Source organism: Microcaecilia unicolor, chromosome 2 (genome assembly GCF_901765095.1).
Source record: "Microcaecilia unicolor chromosome 2, aMicUni1.1, whole genome shotgun sequence".
Classification (NCBI taxonomy): Eukaryota; Metazoa; Chordata; class Amphibia; order Gymnophiona; family Siphonopidae; genus Microcaecilia; species Microcaecilia unicolor.
In genome coordinates, this window is record NC_044032.1 from 223,409,549 (window position 1) to 223,428,262 (window position 18,714).

An 18,714-nucleotide genomic window follows, 5' to 3' on the forward strand; every position below is an offset into this window, starting at 1 on the left:
CTGATTTAAGAAGCAGAATTTGATCATTTTGACACAGATCCATGAAGCCAGTTATCCTCTTAGCAAACTCTACCACATACTGAATGGCATGAGTGATCTGGATGGCACATTGCTGCCACAAGGCTTCTCTTGTCTACAAAAAAAACACCATACACACACATTTATAGAATGAATAACTAACCAGGCGCACACAAAGACTACTCAAAAAATAGGAGCTGTGTAAAGGTCATATCTATGTTTAAACACAATTTCTTATTTAGACTTGAGGTAACAGTGAAGCAGAACATCAAATATGTCTAGAAGAGACATACAATTCAAACCTTACAGCACAAGGAAAAATAATTTTAGCAACAGAAAAAGGCCAACTCTGCAAAGACACTTGTCTATAAAAGCATGTTTCTTTTTCTAAAGACCCTCAATGTACATTAGCTGTAATCTGCAATCCGGCAGCAAATATGAAGAAGGAAAAAAAAAAAACTAAAAACGTTGCCACTGATTTATATGGCGACATTCATGACTAACTAGTATATGTACATATATACAGTTGTCACAAATTTCTGGAAGGTTTAAAGATCGAACAATATATGAAAACAAATTTTTATAAAACGGTGATGACTCTCTTTAGAATCTCTTGGAATTCCATTGCTACTGATCTCACAAAAAAGTGAAGCTTTTTTTCTCAAACTCAATGCTCAATTTTAGGCATTTAAATTATTATTAATATGGGATTTGGTTTTAGATTCAACAAAGACTTTTTTAAGAGACCAGATTGCATGAGTCTGAATAGATACCGCTTAATTAGAAATCTATCTTCCAGGTTATTCTCTGATTTATTGCTTTTGGGGTTTACATGGGTTTCTAAAACATCTTTAATCTTGCACACACATTCAGTTGGTTGCCAGATACTTCTGAAGTGCTTATTTTGTAACCTAGAGCACGGAAAGCTTTAATGATGGTGTTGAGCAATGGGTAATATGACCTCTATTCTGCGTTTATTGAACTTGATTATAGAAGTGACTTTGGACCCTATGGGCCCTCTTTACCAAGCAGCGTTATAGGCGCGTTAGTGTTTTTAACATGCGTTAACTATGTATGGGCAAACACGGTTAGTGTGCATGCTAATTGTAGGCACGTTAAAAATGCTAACGTACCTTAGTAAACAGGGCCCTATGAGTGTTCTCCATTTAGGATTTCTTTTTTCTTTTCTATTTCTTCAATTTCACATTAAATCAAATAATATAGGACCTCTCTTAGATTTTGTACAATATATGTATTATTGTTGATAAATAACTGAATATATAATAAAGGCTGTTGATACCATTTTTATATTTGTATTATGGAAAAAAATGGGAAAATAATGAAAGTTTTATTATGCCATCAGCACTGGACAGTATATACCAGTACTCATGTTGTATCATTAGTTAAGGTGAACTATTTCTTAGATATAATTAAAACAGTTGAGAGGTCAAGTGATACTGAGCTAACAAGCAGGCACGTTTGGAAAGAGCTCCTAGGCCCTTCATAGCAACTTACACCTTCCAAGCCTGTAATTTAATTTACAAATGTGCCTAGGATACGTGGGATAGTTTTTGGACTCATAATTCTAGGAACTTTAGAATTTGGTCTCTGTGCGATGACATCTAAACCAGTGGTGTAGCTACGTGGGGCCACGGGGACTTGGCCCCTGTATATTTGGCCCTGGACCCCCCTGCCAATGACCCTCTCAACTCCCCCTGCTGACGACCCTCTCTACCCCCCCTCCTGCCGCCAACCCACCGTCGCCTACCTTTGCTGGAGGGGGATCCCCACCAGCAGAAGTATTTCACTTATTAGGGGGGGGGGGGGGAGTGGAAGTTAAATTTGGGTTTGGCATTAGTTGGGGAGGAGGGGCAGACAGGACATTTTTGGCCCACCCACTTTGGTCTCAGGTCTGCTCTAAATTGCTGTCTGGCTATGCTACTGTTTACTTCACGAAGTGTTCCCTAGTCTTTGTACTTTCTGAAAGGGTAAAACAAGCAATTTGTGTTTGCCTGTTCCACCTCATTCAGGATTTTATAAACCTCTACCATACCTCCCTTCAGCCATCTCTTCCCTAGCCTCTTTAGCCTTTCCTCATATGGCAGTCGTTCTATTTTCTTAATCATTTTAGTTGCCCTTCTTTGTTCCTTTTCCAGTTCAACTACATCTTTTTTGAAAGGTGGTGACAAGAATTGCACATAATAATCAAGGTGCAATGGAAAATGCTGATCAAGGATGGCTAAATGCGTAAAAAACTAGAAATGGGAAAATTTTTAGACCAAGGTAATAAATACTCTGGTAAAGACTAATAATGCACGCTACTTCTCCTTTGATTGTTAGAAACATCAAGGACTAATAGAATGAAAGATAAGAGTTTCTCATTCTATTTTGCAATACCTTGTTCTGGTATACTTTGATTTCTTCATAGCTGTGCGTCTGCCATGCTAACTGATGTAGTTCCTCCATAGTGTACTGACATGTTTCCAAATGGGACTTAATGATATTCTGTGCAAGCCGATCTGTACAGACACAGAGACAAAAACACTGATGGTCATATCATCATCAAAACTGCAAACTGCCATCTTGTCAGTCCTCACGGTAAACTTTTAAGTGTAGCCTTCTAGGTGTGAAAGTTTATACAAATTTATTAACATGTATCTTCTGACTTTTTTTTCCTACAAAAATCAACTGCCTTTGCATAGGTAGGGTTTTTTTTGTGCACTCAATTGGCATAGTGTGTATCTGTAAGGACGGCATTCACATGGGCAGAGAATGGATAGACCATAGGTGGAGCAAACAAAGATCACAAAATAGGGATTCAACAACAGTGATCCTTGGAGTAGTCCAGGCGCAAAGTAGCAGTCTCAGAATTTATTGAAGAAAAACTTAATCGGAGGACTCGACTCGGAGCCATGCTTCAGTGGGTGACCACCTGCTGCAGGAGTTGTGTAGTCACATGCTGATGATGCTTGAGCATGGCATATAATAATGCTACAGGATACTGCCATTGTAGCTGATCAATGAAAGCCAAAAAGCATCCAGGGCACACTTGATTTCTCCTTGGATCGACATTGTTGAATCCCTACTTTGTGGGCTTTGTCTTTCCTTGCCCCTTGTAGTTTTGTTTGTTGCCATAGGTGGAGCAGACATTTATATGGACAACTTATAGACTACTGTACATTGACCACATGCCTGCTACATTTAGGCAGGTATAAATGGGGGCACCTAAAGGTACCCTAATACAGGACACACAAATATACACTAGTATTCAATAAGGACACTTGGGTGCTCATGTGTCCATACAGAATAGACTCATCTCTAAACGGAGGTGCCTTCTTGTAGAAATTACCCCCACTGTACCACAATTTAGTACACCAACCTCTATGGGAGGTCTGTGAGCTTCTTCCAAGGTATTCAGGGAAGAGAAAGCAAAAGAAGAAGTATTTCATTCCTACAGAACATCTTAGTGGGCTAACGTGGACAGCAAGAGGAGTGAGAGCTTCTCAATAACTCGACACATCTGAGCTGCTCAGTGGTATTTAACTGGGTAAGAGTCTCCTAACAGTTAAAACAGCACTGAATCTGAAACCCGCAGTGTCTTAATGCAAGTGATAAAAAAAAGTTTTAAGCCAGATGCAGTAAATTAATGGTATACACATATCTGCATACAGAAGTGTGCAAAAGCAGGAAAGTCTGCCAAGTACAGCGCTAATATGCATAGAGTTTACTGCATTGGGCATTGATCACAGAAATATCCGGGTTGATATTCAAAGCAATTTAACTGGCCAAAAATGGCCCCTGGCTGGTTTCCTGTTTGGAGCTGATAATTTTCAATGACACTGAACCAGCTGGTGCAGCTGAAAATAACCAGTTAGTGCTCAAAACAAAACCAGCTATTTTGGGGGATTCCGAGGATGGAGCCAGCACATGGCCGGTTAAATACTGATATTCAGCACTTAACCACCCAAGTTACCTTCATAAATAGAACTGCATAAAAGTCGGTCCTTCACCACACTTAACCAGCTATGTGTTAACCAGCTCTGCAAACCTGGAAATTCAATGCCGAAGCTCAAACACGGCCTGGCATAGAATTTTCGAGTTTAACGCTGGCAGTGGTAAACAAAATGCTACGCACCGCTGGCTTAAAATTGACCCCATCAATATTTAGTACAGAGGTTATAACAAGATAAGGGTATCTGCTAAATATGCATAAGTGAAGAAAATTTATGTGCATAATTGGATGTATAGACCTCTGGATTATGCACACATATAGGGCTGTGTGTATTTTCAGGAAATAATGAATGTGTGATTTTTTTTTGCGCATTACATTCTATTGGTATGATATAGATGTTGCTCCTTTATCATGTTATGATAAATCTAAATGTTTCATAGTATCTCCTCTCTGAGTCTTGCTTATGCTGTCTGAGCAGCACTTAAGTTTGCAGGCATGCTTCGGCTGTCAATAGCGGCTCCATCTTGCATGCTCAGTTCAGAGACTGAACTGTACATGCATGGGTGTGCCAGCATCGGTGGATAAAGTGCACCACCAACTTGAGGGCTGCTTTGACAGCACTGGCAGGACTCACACAGGAGATGTCTTTGGCTGGCCGGACTTGGCATCCCCAGCAGCAAAAGTATACTTTAATGTGGCAATGGTGATTGGGGGGGGGGGGGGGGGAGCAGCAGCAGGGGGAAGGGGAAGAAAATACCTGGACCTCTCAGTCCTCCTTCCCCCCCCCCCCCAAAAAAAAAACCCCAAATTGGATTTCTGGCTACAACCCTTGTGCATACTAATACGTCTCTCAAAGTGAGGACATGTTATACCTCTCAGCAGCTAGAGGCAGTAGAATAAGAACATAAGCTGTGGGTAGCTCATACTGGCACAAAACCCTCCCTAACACTAGCCATACAGAAACTTTTTGTTGTTTCTGATACCAAGAGCTAGAGATCTGGCATTAGTAAACCACATGGCTGACCTTCAGATCTTCTGTAATTTTCTTTGCATCCAGGTTTAATAATACTTTCATTGCCAGAGGATTTAAGTGAACAGTATGCTATGTGCACATGCATTTCATCCAGTGGGCTGTACAAAAATCAAACTGACTACATCTGTGGAAGTCAGTGATGGAAACACTCAATAGCATCAAGAAAAACAAAAACCTGGAGCAGACTATGGTATAGATCACCAGCTATTAGTATGCAAACTCGGGCTAAAGCTGAGAAATAGCCAGTCAAGAATGTAGCAAAGTATGATCTTCATAATACATCACCAGAATTTAAAGATCGCCTGTGAAATCAATTTGCCACATTGCATACTACTGATAGAGTACCAGAAGAGTTGTGGGAAGACATCAGGAAAGTTGTACTCCAAGAAAAGTGAAAAGTCCCTACAAGAAGTGAAAAACCAAAAAGGTCCAAATGGATGACCTGAGAAATTTAGAAAATTGCTCACAAATGTAGACAAGTTAAAGACAGAGGAGAAAGAGAGGCAGTTGCAGAAATTTGCTACAATTTCCAATGTGTCACAAGACGAGATAAGAAGAAATACTACAACAATGAATGCAATAAATAGAATCAGAAAATAATAGAGAAAGAACAAGAATGGCTTTCCTAAAGCTACCAGATTAAAGAGAAAATTCCAGCCTAGAACTGGAATGCTAAAAGACACTCAAGGATCCATGTTGAACAAGATCAAGCGGATCAAAGGCCATTTCAACCTGCATTTTATGATCAGGACCCAATTCATGATGAAAGAAGAAGCCAAAGCAACCTTAACATTTGATCCTGGCATTTTTGCCTTCAAGCAGTGCTAGAAGGCGGGGGCACCACCTTTTATCTTGGTGCCATCCCAGCCAGCATCACAGGAGGACTATTAGGATGTCCAATCCACATCAGAAGTAGGTCCTGGGTGAGAGTGTGTGTGTGTGTGTGTGTGTGTGTGTGTGGGGGGGGGGGGGGTAATACTTGGGGGTGGCGGCTGGGTTTGCTGTTCATAGGTCTGGCTTCCAATGGGGGGTTAGGTGGGATCATACCTCTGGAGGGGTCTGGAACACTGAAGGGGAGTTGGGAGGGGGCTAGGAAAATGATTGGAGGGTGGGGGGTGGGACAGGACTTTGGACCTGCCAAAAAAGCCAGCCAGAAGGGGAGACATGAGTTTTGGGGGTGCCTGGGTGCACCACCTCACTGTGGATAGTAATGGAGGCTCAGCATGCCCTGTGAGTACATGTAGGGCAGATGCTGGGCACACTTCCTTCATGTACCACACAGGCTTTGCACTTACCCTGTGTTTTCTGTAACACAAAGTAAGTGCAAACAGTTCATGACCCTTCCAACAAGGGTCCCCTGGATGTTCCACCTTTCTAGACACGGATGTTCCCCTTCTGCAATGGGAGATGAACATCCATGTTTTAAGTGTGCCATGTCCCACCTCAAACAAACCCAGACCATACCCCATTGCCATATAGATGTACAGCAGTTTTAGATGTCCATACTCTGGCTTTCTATAATCAGCATTTGGATGCCCATGCAATACGGATGTCAAAATTCTGATTTTAGACATCCCAAAGACAAACAGGGCTTCTAAAATAAACACCATAGTCTCAAAATGGGCCTGCACCTTAATGTGAACAAGACAAAGATCTTCACAACTTGTAAAAATTAATAATTTCATCCTTGATTGAGAAGCAATAGAAATAATAGATAACTTCAACCTGTTTGGATCAATAATTGATAACGAAATAAAGTACTACTAGACATATATAGCATTGTACACATTAAAAGTAGGTAGTTTCTTTGTCATTAGTAGGCTCAAAATCTAAGTTTTTGTACCTGGGGAAATGGAAGATTAAGTGATTTTGCCAAGGTCACAAGGAGCTGCAGTGAGAATTGAACCCAGTTCCCCAGGATCCCAGTCCACTGAAGTAAATATTAGCCTACTTCTCCACTCAAGAAATAAAAGGATGTATTGGCGTAAAGGTTATGGAAAACCTAGAAAAGCTATGGTATTTTCAATAATGTCATGTGGATATGAAAGTTGGAAACTGAAGAAGGAAGACAGGAAGAAAATCAATGCCTTCAAAATATGGTTCCGCAGCATAACACTGTGTAGACCATGGACTGCACAAAGAACGAATCAGTCAATATTGGAGGAGATCAAATCTAAGCTTTCCTTGGAAGCTCAATTTAAAAAGTCTAACTTTCATACTTCGAACACATAATGTGAAGAGAATGATCATTAGAGAAAGACATCATACATGGAAAGGTTGAAGATCAACGTAAAAGAGGAAGATTGGCAATATGATGGATCTATACAATAACAGCAGCTAAGGGCTTTCCTCTATCAACAATTAACCACCTGACTGAAGACTGAGCATAGCTCAGTACAATTATCCATAGGGTTGCCATGAGTCAGCACTAACTCGATGCCATGTATCAGCATGCTATATCTATGTAATTCTTTCTGCTTGGCGTTATGCTATGCTAAACTCTTCTATGTAGAACATTATGCACAGAACCTACGCTAAGTTGTCCAACAAGCCCAAGGAGGCAGTGTATATTGATTTGTCTAGTCATAAGAACACAAGAACATAAGCATTTGCCATACTGGGACAGACTGAAGGTCCATCAAGCCCAGTATCTTGTTTCCAACAGTGGCCAGCTCAGGTCACAAGTACCTGGCAAGATCCAAAACAGTGCTCATCCTAGAAATAAGCAGTGGATTTTCCCCAAGTCCATTTTAATAATGGCTTATCCAAACCTTTTTTAAAAACCGCTAAGCTAACTGCTTTTACAACATTCTCTGGCAATGAATTCCGGAGTTTAATTACACGTTGAGTAAAGAAATATTTTCTCTGATTTCTATAAAATTACTACTTTGTAGCTCCATTGTGTACCCCCTAGTCCTAGTATTTTTGGAAAGAATAAACAAGCGATTCACATCTGCCTGTTCCACGCCACTCATTATTTTATAGACCTCTATCGTATCTCCCCTCAGCCGTCTTTTCTCCAAGTTGAAGAGCCCCAGCCACTTTATCCTTCTCTCATAGGGAAGTTTTCCCATCCCCGTATATGATTTTTGCCACCCTTTTCTATACCTTTTCTAATTCCACTATATCTTTTTTGAGATGCAGTGACCAGAATGGCACACAGTATTTGAGATGCGGTCGCACCATGGAGTGATATAAAGGCATTATAACATCATTTTTGTTTTCCATTCCTTTCCTAATAATACCTAACAATCTATTTGCTTTCTTAGCCACCATTACACACTGAGCAGAGGGTTTCAACGTATCATCAACAATGACACTCAGGTCCCTTTCCTGATCTGCGACTCCTAATGTGGAACCTTGCATCATGTAGCTATAGTTCGGGTTCCTCTTTCCCACATGTATCACTCTACACTTGCTCATATTAAACATCATCTGCCATTTGGATGCCCAGTCTTGTAAGGTCGTTTTGCAATTTTTCACAATCTTCTTGCGATTTAACAACTTTGAATAACTTTGTGTCATCAGCAAATGTAATTACCTCACTAGTTATTCCCATCTCTAGATCATTTATAAATATGTTAAAAAGCACGATCCCAGCACAGACCCCTGGGGAATCCCACTATCTACCCTTCTCCATTGAGAATACTGACAATTTAACCCTACTCTTTGTTTTCTATCTTTTAACCACTTTTTAATCCATGATAGAAAACTACCTCCTATCCCATGACTCTCCAATTTCCTCTGGAGTCTTTCATGAGGTACTTTGTCACATGCCTTTTGAAAATCCAGGTACACAATATTGACCGGCTCACCTTTATCCACGTTTGTTCACCCCTTCAAAGAAATGTAGTAGATTGGTGAGGCAAGATTTCTCTTCACTAAATCCATGTTGGCTTTGTCTTATTAATCCATGCTTATGTATACGATCTGTAATTTTGTTTTTTAAAATAGTCTCTACCATATTGCCCGGCACAGACATCAGGCTCACTGGTCTATAATTTCCCAGATCACCTTTAAACTCTTTAAAAAAATCGGTGTTACATTGGCCACCCTCCAGTCTTCCAGTACCATGCTTGATTTTAAAGATAAATTACATATTACTAATAATAGTTCCGCAAGTCCATTTTTCAATTCTCTCAGTACTCTGGGATGTATATCATCTGGTCCAGGCAATTTGCTAAGCTTCAATTTGTCAACTTGCCCCATTACATCTTCCATGTTTACAGAGATTTGATTCAGTTTCTCTGACTCGTCAGCATTGAATACCATTTGTGACATTGGTATCTCTCCCACATCTTCCTTGGTGAAAACCAAAGCAAAGAATTCATTTAATCTCTCCGCTATGGCCTTGTCTTTCCTGAGTGCCCCTCGGTTATCTAGCAGTTCAACCAATTCTTTTGACAGCTTCTTGCTTCTAATATACCTAAAAAAGTTGTTACTATATGTTTTTTTTTCCTCCAACGCAATCCTCTTTCAAAGTCACTCTCTGCTTTCCTTATCATGGCTTTGCATTTGACTTGCCATTCCTTATGCATTTTCCTATTATTTTCATTCGGATCCTTTTTTCCATTTTCTGAAGGAATTTTTTTTAGCTCTAATAACTTCCTTCAACTCACTTTTTAACCATGCTGGCTGTCATTTGCCCTTCCTTTTTTAATACATGGAATATATCTGGCCTGGGCTTCCAGGATTGTATTTTTGAATGCATCCATGCCTGACGTAAATTTTTGACCTTTGCAGCTGCTCTAAGTTTTTTTTTTTTTAACCGTTCTTCTCATTGTATTATAGTCTCCTGTTTGAAAGTTAAATGCTAAAGTGTTGGATTTCCTATGAGTACTTACTCCAGAGCTTATATCAAATCTGATCATGTTATGATCACTGTTATCAAGTGGCGCCAACACCATTACTTCCTGGACCAGATCATGTGCTCCACTAAGGACTAGATCTACAATTCTTCCTCCTCTTGTTGGTTCCTGAACCAGCTGTTCCATAAAGCAGTCCTTGATGTCATCAAGGAAGTTTACCTCCCTAGCATGCCCTGGTGTTACGTTTACCCAGTCAATATCGGGGTAATTGAAATCACCCATTATTACTGTGTTCCCCAGTATAGGTGCCAGTATAGTGCTTCACTGAAAGGAGAAGGGCTGTATCCAGATAAGAAAGGAGAGGGAGTCTGCTCTGCAAACAGACAGTCAATATTTTATACCTGGGGCAATGGAGGGTTAAGTGACTTGCCCAAAATCACAAGGCACAGTGGTGGGAAAAAAAAATTGTAATAGCTTTAGTTACGCTATTAATCATGATTAAAATATTTTAATCAAAATGCAGCCCTAATAAATATAAACACACACACACATCTACCTATTTATATCTATATATCTATATATATATAGATATATCTATATCTATCTATATACATAGATATAGATATATAGAGATATATTAGGACTGTACATTTAGTGTGGCTTTTAAAGTATTAATCACATTCTGCCTTCCCTTCCCCCTGGTGTTCCTCTGAACTTGTCAGTATAGATGGCAGTGCTAAGCAGGAGTTGCGAAAACTCAGATTTGTGACAGTTTTCTCTGCAGTTTATCTAAATCGCAACGGTGTGTGTTTTGGGCGGGATTTGGGTGGGCCCAGAATTTGGATGTTTTTCTGGGATAATGGACCAAGATAAAAATATCTAGGGCAAACATTGGGATGTTTTTATCTGGACCAGATTCAATCAGGACTAAGTCAAAAAAAGGTGTCCTGACTAAGTGACCAATGGAAGGATTAAGGCAGACTGCCATTTGCTGGTTGCTTTTTACATTTTCTGAATATTTAGAACTGTATCCTCCAGTACAGATCCTATGGGACACCATCACTTACTTCCTTCCATGATGAGGAACGTCCATTTAGTTCCATCCTTTGTTTATTGTATCTCTCAATCTTTTTCTTCTTTGAAAAACATTTTCTTGTTTTCCCCTGACAGCTAATTTGTTATTGAACTTTTTTTTTGTAAATTCATTTATATTAATGTAGCATAACATGGTAATGTAGCCGCTACGTAGTAATTTAGGAACACACTGGGTCCTTGTTTCAGAATTGACCCTTGTGAATTGTGCAGTGTCATAGAGATTGGCTCTGAATGTTTCTCTTGTGTCAGGGAATGTCTTTCTCTGTGTTTTGGAGGAAAGTATAAATGTCTTTCTTCCAGCAAGGAGGCTAGGGTGGAGTGGCTGGTAGTTATACACACAGCCTGTGGTTCTACATCTTAGATGACCAACTAGGCCATCTGCAAAATGGCAGTGAACCCACAGACTGGCTAAACTTGATCCAGCCTAAACATCTGAAGTAAAGGTAAAAGAACACAGATCAAGGTAAGTCTGTGAGAAGAAACTAAAAACAGAGGAGTCAGTGGTATCAAGGAAAAAGGTAATTGTCTAGCCATCTTTTGGGAAAAAAAGAACAGACTCAGGGTGGTAAGATGCTACTCAGAAATATTCCTGCTTTATATCTGCGAGGAATTAGTACTGAGGCCTGTGACCTGAATCCTTGATGCATCCCTTACTCCCAGTGAAGGAATTTGTTTTAAATATCTTATTATCTACTAGAAAAAAAGCCCCATTTCTGATGCAAATGAAACAGGGGCTAGCAAGGTTTTCTTCTGTGTGCATGTGGGAGTGTGTGTGTCCCTGCCCTCTGCCCTCCCCTCCCCTCCCCCCTCTGAGTCCTTCACTGTTACAGAGAGAGCGATTTGATTTCGTGCTTTGCTGTGTTTTCCTTCACTGTTTGTGTTACAGAGAGAGCGAGGGCGGGACAGACACTCATGGGGAAACCGGATATCGCTGTCCCTGCCCTCTGCCTTCTCTCCCCTCCCCCCTCTGAGTCCTTCACTGTTACAGAGAGAGCGATTTGATTTCGTGCTTTGCTGTGTTTTCCTTCACTGTTTGTGTTACAGAGAGAGCGAAGGCGGGGCAGACACTCATGGGGAAACCGGATATCTCTCCCCCTTCACACTTCCGGCTGGAGGCTTCCTAGAACGTTGGTGGTGCCTTTTATATAGAGAGATTTTCATACTTGTCCTCTTGGGGCAGAGAACAAGTAAGTTCCCTTTTTATTATAACTCCACCCTGAGATACATCCCTCACTTTAGAACAGCTGTTCTCATCCTTTCTTCTATTATATAACACACTTGACAGATAATATTCATATATGTGATACACACTGAGCAATATAATTTGTGGCTGAAAAAAAAGCCTAAATATTTCATTGTTGTTAAAAATGATTCAAGGGAAATATAAAATATTCTTAATATAATTATTTTAAACTGTTATTGAAATTACAGTTATTAAATTATATTTTTAATTCCAGGAGTTTTGTCTTCATTTAGTTAAACACTGAGAAATCTGGAACTGATGCACTACACAGTTTTTATATATGTAGTTGAATGGTAGACTTCACAGTTATGGGTCCTTTTACAAAGGCGCGCTGAAAAATGGCTTGCGGTTGAGTAGGCGCAGGTTTTGGGCGCACGCGCTGATCCATTTTTTTTAGCACGCCTGTAAAAAAGGCCTTTTTTGTGCCAAAAATGGGCATGTGGCAAAATCAAAATGATGTGCCTTAAGGGGAAAAAGGGTTGTCTAGGCACTTCCTCACAATGCTATCTTATGGCTAGAAAAAAAAAAAAAGATCTAAGAAAAATACCAAAAAATAAAACAGTTGAACAACCACACAAGATGGCATTCTGCATAATATGGATTACACAAGCAGCTTTGATGTTATCAGGAAAAGGCATGTCCACACATTACACTTTGTGGCACCACATTTTCTTAGGTGGAGGACTGATTTTAGATTATTTAATTCAATTTAAATTACCTGGCACTTTGATATTCACAGATACATTATATAGGTAGAAGTCACAGTACTCAAACATCAGTCTGATTCCTCAGTTTGACTTGTATAATTTTGGAAACAGAAGACAGAAAATTTCTAGTCCTAGAATAATATTTTCCCGTATTTAAAGACTTTGAGGTGTGTGTGTGTGTGTGTGGGGGGGGGGGGGGGGGGGGGGGTGGCAATAATTAAACTTCCTGCATTGGTGCAAGTAACATGGATATGTGAATAGAACTGCACAAGTTAAATGATGCACATCCTTTCCTCTGTATAAAGGTGGCCAATCTTCTGAAACCCTATGTTGCAGCTAAAACACAATGGGACAAATATTCAGGCTGCAGGGGTTAGCCTGGCTTACTTCCACTGTTGGCACTGAGCCCACATATTCAATGCCGAGCCGTTTCTGGTGACTGGCATTGGATATCCAGTTTATTTTTGGCTGGTTCAAACAACCTGCCAAGCCGATATTTAGCACTGGCTGGTTAATTTTGAACCAGTCAAAGATATTCCAGATCCCTGATATTCAAAAGCATTTAATAGGCCAAAATTGGCACCTGGCTGGTTAAATGCTCTATAACCAGCTAGCCGCAAATTTTCAGAGGGACATGGCTGGCCATAACCCACTGAAAACTTGCGGCTAGACGGTTATATCACACGATATAACTGGCTATCTGCCGATTTTTGGCAATAGTTTGGTGGTCATATTTAGCCATGTGAATACCAGGCCTATCTTTGGCTTGTTCAAACGTAACCAGCCAGTGCTGAATATTGGTTTCACCATTTAAGTTTGAACTGGCCAAAAATAAACCAGATATTCAATGCTAGCCACCAGAAACAGCCCAGCATTGAATATCCAGGCTCAGTGCCGACTGTGATATTTAACCAGGCTAACTTCCGTGGTCTGAACATCGGGCCCCACGTATTCGCACAGCCAAAGACAGCCACCAAACAAGCACTGAACATCAGTGGATAGCCAGTTATATTGTGCAATATAACCGTCTATTTTGCTGCAAATGTTCAGCGGGTCATGGCCGGCCATGTCCCGCTGAAAATTTGCAGTAGCCCGTTATGTGCGTTTAACCAGTCAGGTGCCGATCCTGACCAGTTAAATAATTTTGAATATTCGGGAGAATAGGCCAATTTTCAATGGAAGGTATATGTTTACTGTTGGCCTGTGAAAATATAAATTTCCCTATCCATAGATATTCAATGGCTATCAGATTAGGGATGTGGCATTTATTTGAAATGACAGGAAAAAAAAATCTGAAATGCTGTCTTTTCCTTGTGTCATCAATAGTGTGCACAACTGCAGAAGAATGCATAATATTTATTAATAGGCACCTTACTGGGCAACAGTGCACACCATTGCTCAAAAAGGCACAAAATCTATCAATAGACATTCTACTGGGCAATAGTGCACAATATTGATGATATTGCCCTCACAATAAAAAAAATTCAAAACAACCTTGGATGAATTTCTTCAAAAAGGCAGTAAATAAATCCAAATAAATAAATGAATAAAACAAAAAAGACAGGGGAAATGACATAGGAAACTAAATAAAATGAATATTTTTGGCCTGCACTTACCTAATACGGATAGCGGTGTGCTGAAAATACACCTAATCACCCCGGCACGATTTAGCCAGTAAAGGCAACCAAAAATTATTTTGTAGTGCTAATGCTTTACTGTGCTGCAAGGCTGATTGTGGTGTTACTCCCTTGCTCACTGCACACACGCAAGCTGTTGGGTGATCTAGGAGTTGCTACAATGGATTTATGTTGAATAAATAAGATTTTACGTGCAACATGCCTTTTTCTAGCGCTGCGTACGTCTAGTAGCGCTATAGAAATGATAAGTAGTAGTAGTTCTAAATGTTCCCTTTACCCCCATTCTCTTGTCTTTTAAATGTAAAAGAAAGCCTCAGATGAGGAAAGATGCATACACAAAGATTTGTCTTGTTCTGTTAGAACTATTAACTACTGAAACTCTGGATGCAAAAATGCCTGCATCTTGATCAACACATCAGTAGCACCAATAGCCTTGAAATGCAGAAATTCAATACTGAAAAATTTTGCTGAGAAAAAAAATGATCACATTTGCATTGCATATAGGGTCTGTTTCAAGGTAAAAGCCATTAATTATTGACATCTTTGCCAAGCACTGGCATATTGGATAAAGAACCCTTTCGAGATTCATTCTGCTTACCTATATCAGTCATAGTTATCCCCGGTGCTAGTTGCCCGCTGTTGAAAGAGCTATAGGAAAACAAGTTCGGCACGGATGTAAGATCATAGATGGGCTCCTGCTTTATCTGTTTCACTCCAGTCATATCTATTCCCGACTGATCAGGAGAAGGTTGGGCAGAATCCACACTGTAGTAAGCCTCCGACTTGGGCAGGTCAATGACATGCCCGTTGGAGTAAGTGCCGCCGGTTTCAGTGTTCAGGTTACTCAGGCCGTTGCTAATGCTGCTGCTGCTATACACCCTGGCAAGAGCTTCGGCTTCACCGCTTTGCTGCTGCCGCTGCTCCTGTAGTCGCTGCTGGTGCTTCTGAACTTCAGCATACAGGCTGTCTCGCTGCTTTTTGGACATCCTTCCAAATTTCACAGCTATTGGGAAAGACATATAAAATGATTTTTTTTTTATTCTGTCAATGCTGATCTGATGTTGATAATATAAAAATATGCTTCATCACATCCTACTACTTTAAAATTGCAGAATTAACTTATTTCAACTAGCTTGAAATAGAATGGTTTGAAAACAGTCTGGAAAGCGCGCCCTGGAAGCATGCCTAATTAACCTACCTTCAGAATATCTGTAATGAATATGCATGAAATATTTGAGTACATTGAGAGCTAAGGACCTGATTCAATCAGATCATTTTCCATAGGCAGAAAGGAATCATCCTTGTATATACTGGGGTGCCTCATTCATAGTTCTTGCTAGGACTGAGTTATAGAAACATAGAACATGATGGCAGGTAATGGCCAAATGGCCTATCCAGACTGCCCATCCTTCGTAACCACTAACTCTTCCTTTCCTAATGGATCCCACATGCCTGTCCCACACTTTCTTAAATTCCGACACAGTCATTGTTGTTATTACCTCCACCAGGAGGGCATTCCACGTATCCACCACCTGCCTGAAGTGCACTGCACCCACTAAAACTGCTCCAGGGACCTGCATACTGCTGTCATGGAGCTGGGTATGATATTTGAGGCTGGCATAGAGGCCAGAAAAAATATAATTTTTTTAGGGTGAGAGGGGTTAGTGACCACTGGGGGAGTAAAGGGAGATCATCCCCAATTCCCTCCAGTGGTCATCTGGTCATTTAGGGCACATTTTTGTGGCTTGGTCGTAAAAAAAAAAAAGGACCAAGTAAAGTCGTCCAAGTGTTCATCGGGGACACCCTTCTTTTTTCCATTATCAGCTGAGGATGCCCATGTGTTAAGCACGCCCCAGTCCCGCCTTCACTATGCTTCCGACATGCCCCCGTGAATTTTGGTCATCCCCGCGACGGAAAGTAGTTGAGGATGCCCAAAATCGGCTTTTGATTATGCCGATTTGGGCGACCCTGTGAGAAGGACTCCCATCTTCCGATTTGTGTCGAAAGATGGGCGCCCTTCTCTTTCGAAAATAAGCTTGTTTGTGTTTTAAATTTGAATACGAATAATCTGGGGTTCTACTGTGCTAAATCCTACAAAAATAAACACTTGCTATGTTAAAGCTCAATGTCCATTATTCATATTCAGTATTTGTATTTGGCCGAATAATAAAAAAAATGAAAAAATATATATATATTTAGTAGAAGTGGGGAAGTGAAGCCAATGTTGAATGGACTTCTATGATCTGTGTCCCCTATATAGCAAGTCAGATCAGGATGGGCTTGAGTGAGTTTCAACGACAACTCCAACAGTTGGGAAGCAGGACCAGGGCAAGGCACACTTTATGGTCTGAGCCATGAAAATGACAAGGATCAAGTATGAATATTTTATACTGTATGCATATCATATGCTATGAGGGCAGGTCCTGTATTCTCAGTGGGGTAGGAGAAGACATTGTAAAGAGGAACTTAACGAGTAAAATATTGCAATGCTACTACTGGATCTTAGTTCAATAACAATTTGATAATGAATGTGACTGTTGGGAAGACTAGATGGACAATGCAGGTCTTTATCTGTCATCACTTATTATGGGGCCCTTTTACTAAGCACGCCTAAAAGTGGCCTGCACTGGTATAGGCGCGTGTTTTGGACATGTGCACGTCCATTTGCTCAGCGCGCCTGGAAAAAAGGTATTTTTTTGTGTGCCGGAAAATGGGCGTGCAGCAAAATTAAAACCAGCATGCATCCATTTAGATTGTAAGCTCTCTTGAGCAGGGACTGTCCTTCCCCATGTTTAAACTTGTACAGTGCTGCGTAACCCTGGCAGCGCTATAGAAATGCTAAGTAGTAGTAGTAGTTTTTAGGCTGAACCTTACTGCCACCCATTGACTTAGCGGTAAGGTCTCATGCGCTAACCAGGTGGTAAGTGGCCAGCACATGTAAATTGCTGATTACTGCCAGATAAGTGCTACATGGTAGAAAATAGAAAATATTTTCTACCGCATGTTATGGGCTCATGTCAAAAATGGAATTACCGCCCAGGAGGGCAAGTGGTAGCCAGGCAGTAGTGCCAATTTGATGCACATTGGACGCACGTAGGCACCTATGCGCATTTGTAAAAGGGCCCCTATGTAACTAATATCTTTTAAAGAAGTTAAACTGCAGGAGAAGCCATAGTTCTCCATTTATCCAGAGAACAAGTATGAGGCAGTCAGCGAAAGTATAAGCTTATTGCTGCTATGCCTCAAGCCTGCACTACAGAGACTAGTTTTAAGGTTATGAAGGTAAGTCAGCATTCAAATCTGTGCAGTCTTTGGGCATCTCGTGGCTTTTCTTCCTAGCTTTTCTATTTTGTTTCAATGGGAATCTTGGTGTTCCTTCTCTCAATATATGACTCCCTATCCCAATTCCAGCAATATGGGGACACCAAATGGTAAGTCCTCTCTATTGGACATACTCCACTGGTTTGTGACAAGTTAAGGCCTTGCCTTATTACTTGGCATCTATTCCTCCAACTTCTAAGCAGCCTTATTCATTTGCGTTACTAAATTTATGGCTTGGGTTGCTTAACATGCTTTACAGAATTTTTGTTGTTGATGTTGTGTAACAGAAACCTGGTTTCTGATTTTCGGCGATAATGGAAACCAAGGACGCCCATCTCAGAAACAACCAAATGCAAGCCCTTTGGTCGTGGGAGGAGCCAGCATTTCTAGTGCACTGGTCCCCCTGACATGCCAGGACACCAACCGGGCAACCTAGAGGGCACTGCAGTGGACTTCATAAATTGCTCCCAGGAACATAGCTCCCTTACCTTCTCTGCTGAGCCCCCAACCCCCCCCTAAAACCCACTACCCACAACTGTACACCACTACCATAGCCCTTATGGGTGAAGGGGAGCACCTAGGTGTGGGTACAATGGGTTTCTGGTGGGTTTTGGAGGGCTCGCTGTTTCCTCCACAAACATAACAGGTAGGGAGGGGGATGGGCCTGGGTCTGCCTGTCTGAAGTGCACTGCACCCACTAAAACTGCTCCAGGGACCTGCATACTGCTGTGATGGACCTGAGTATGACATCTGAGGCTGGCAAAAAATATTTTTAAATATGTTTTTTGAGGATGGGAGGGGGTTAGTGACCACTGGGGGAGTAAGGGGAGGTCATCCCCCATTCTCTCCAGTGGTCATCTGGTCATTTTGGCCACCTTTTTGTGCCTTGGTCGTAAGAAA

General features: G+C 40.9%; 1 protein-coding gene across 1 annotated transcript in view; it reads right to left on the reverse strand.

The window, feature by feature from the left end:
* RORB (RAR related orphan receptor B) overlaps positions 1 to 18,714 on the reverse strand; it is a 118,915-nt gene that overhangs the window by 57,173 nt on the left and 43,028 nt on the right. The window contains exons 4-6 of the mRNA XM_030191970.1: positions 15,092 to 15,496; positions 2,416 to 2,537; positions 1 to 133 (exon numbers count right to left, since the gene is read on the reverse strand). Of these exons, the coding sequence (XP_030047830.1) occupies positions 1 to 133; positions 2,416 to 2,537; positions 15,092 to 15,496 (660 nt within the window). The remainder of the gene's footprint in view (positions 134 to 2,415; positions 2,538 to 15,091; positions 15,497 to 18,714) is intronic.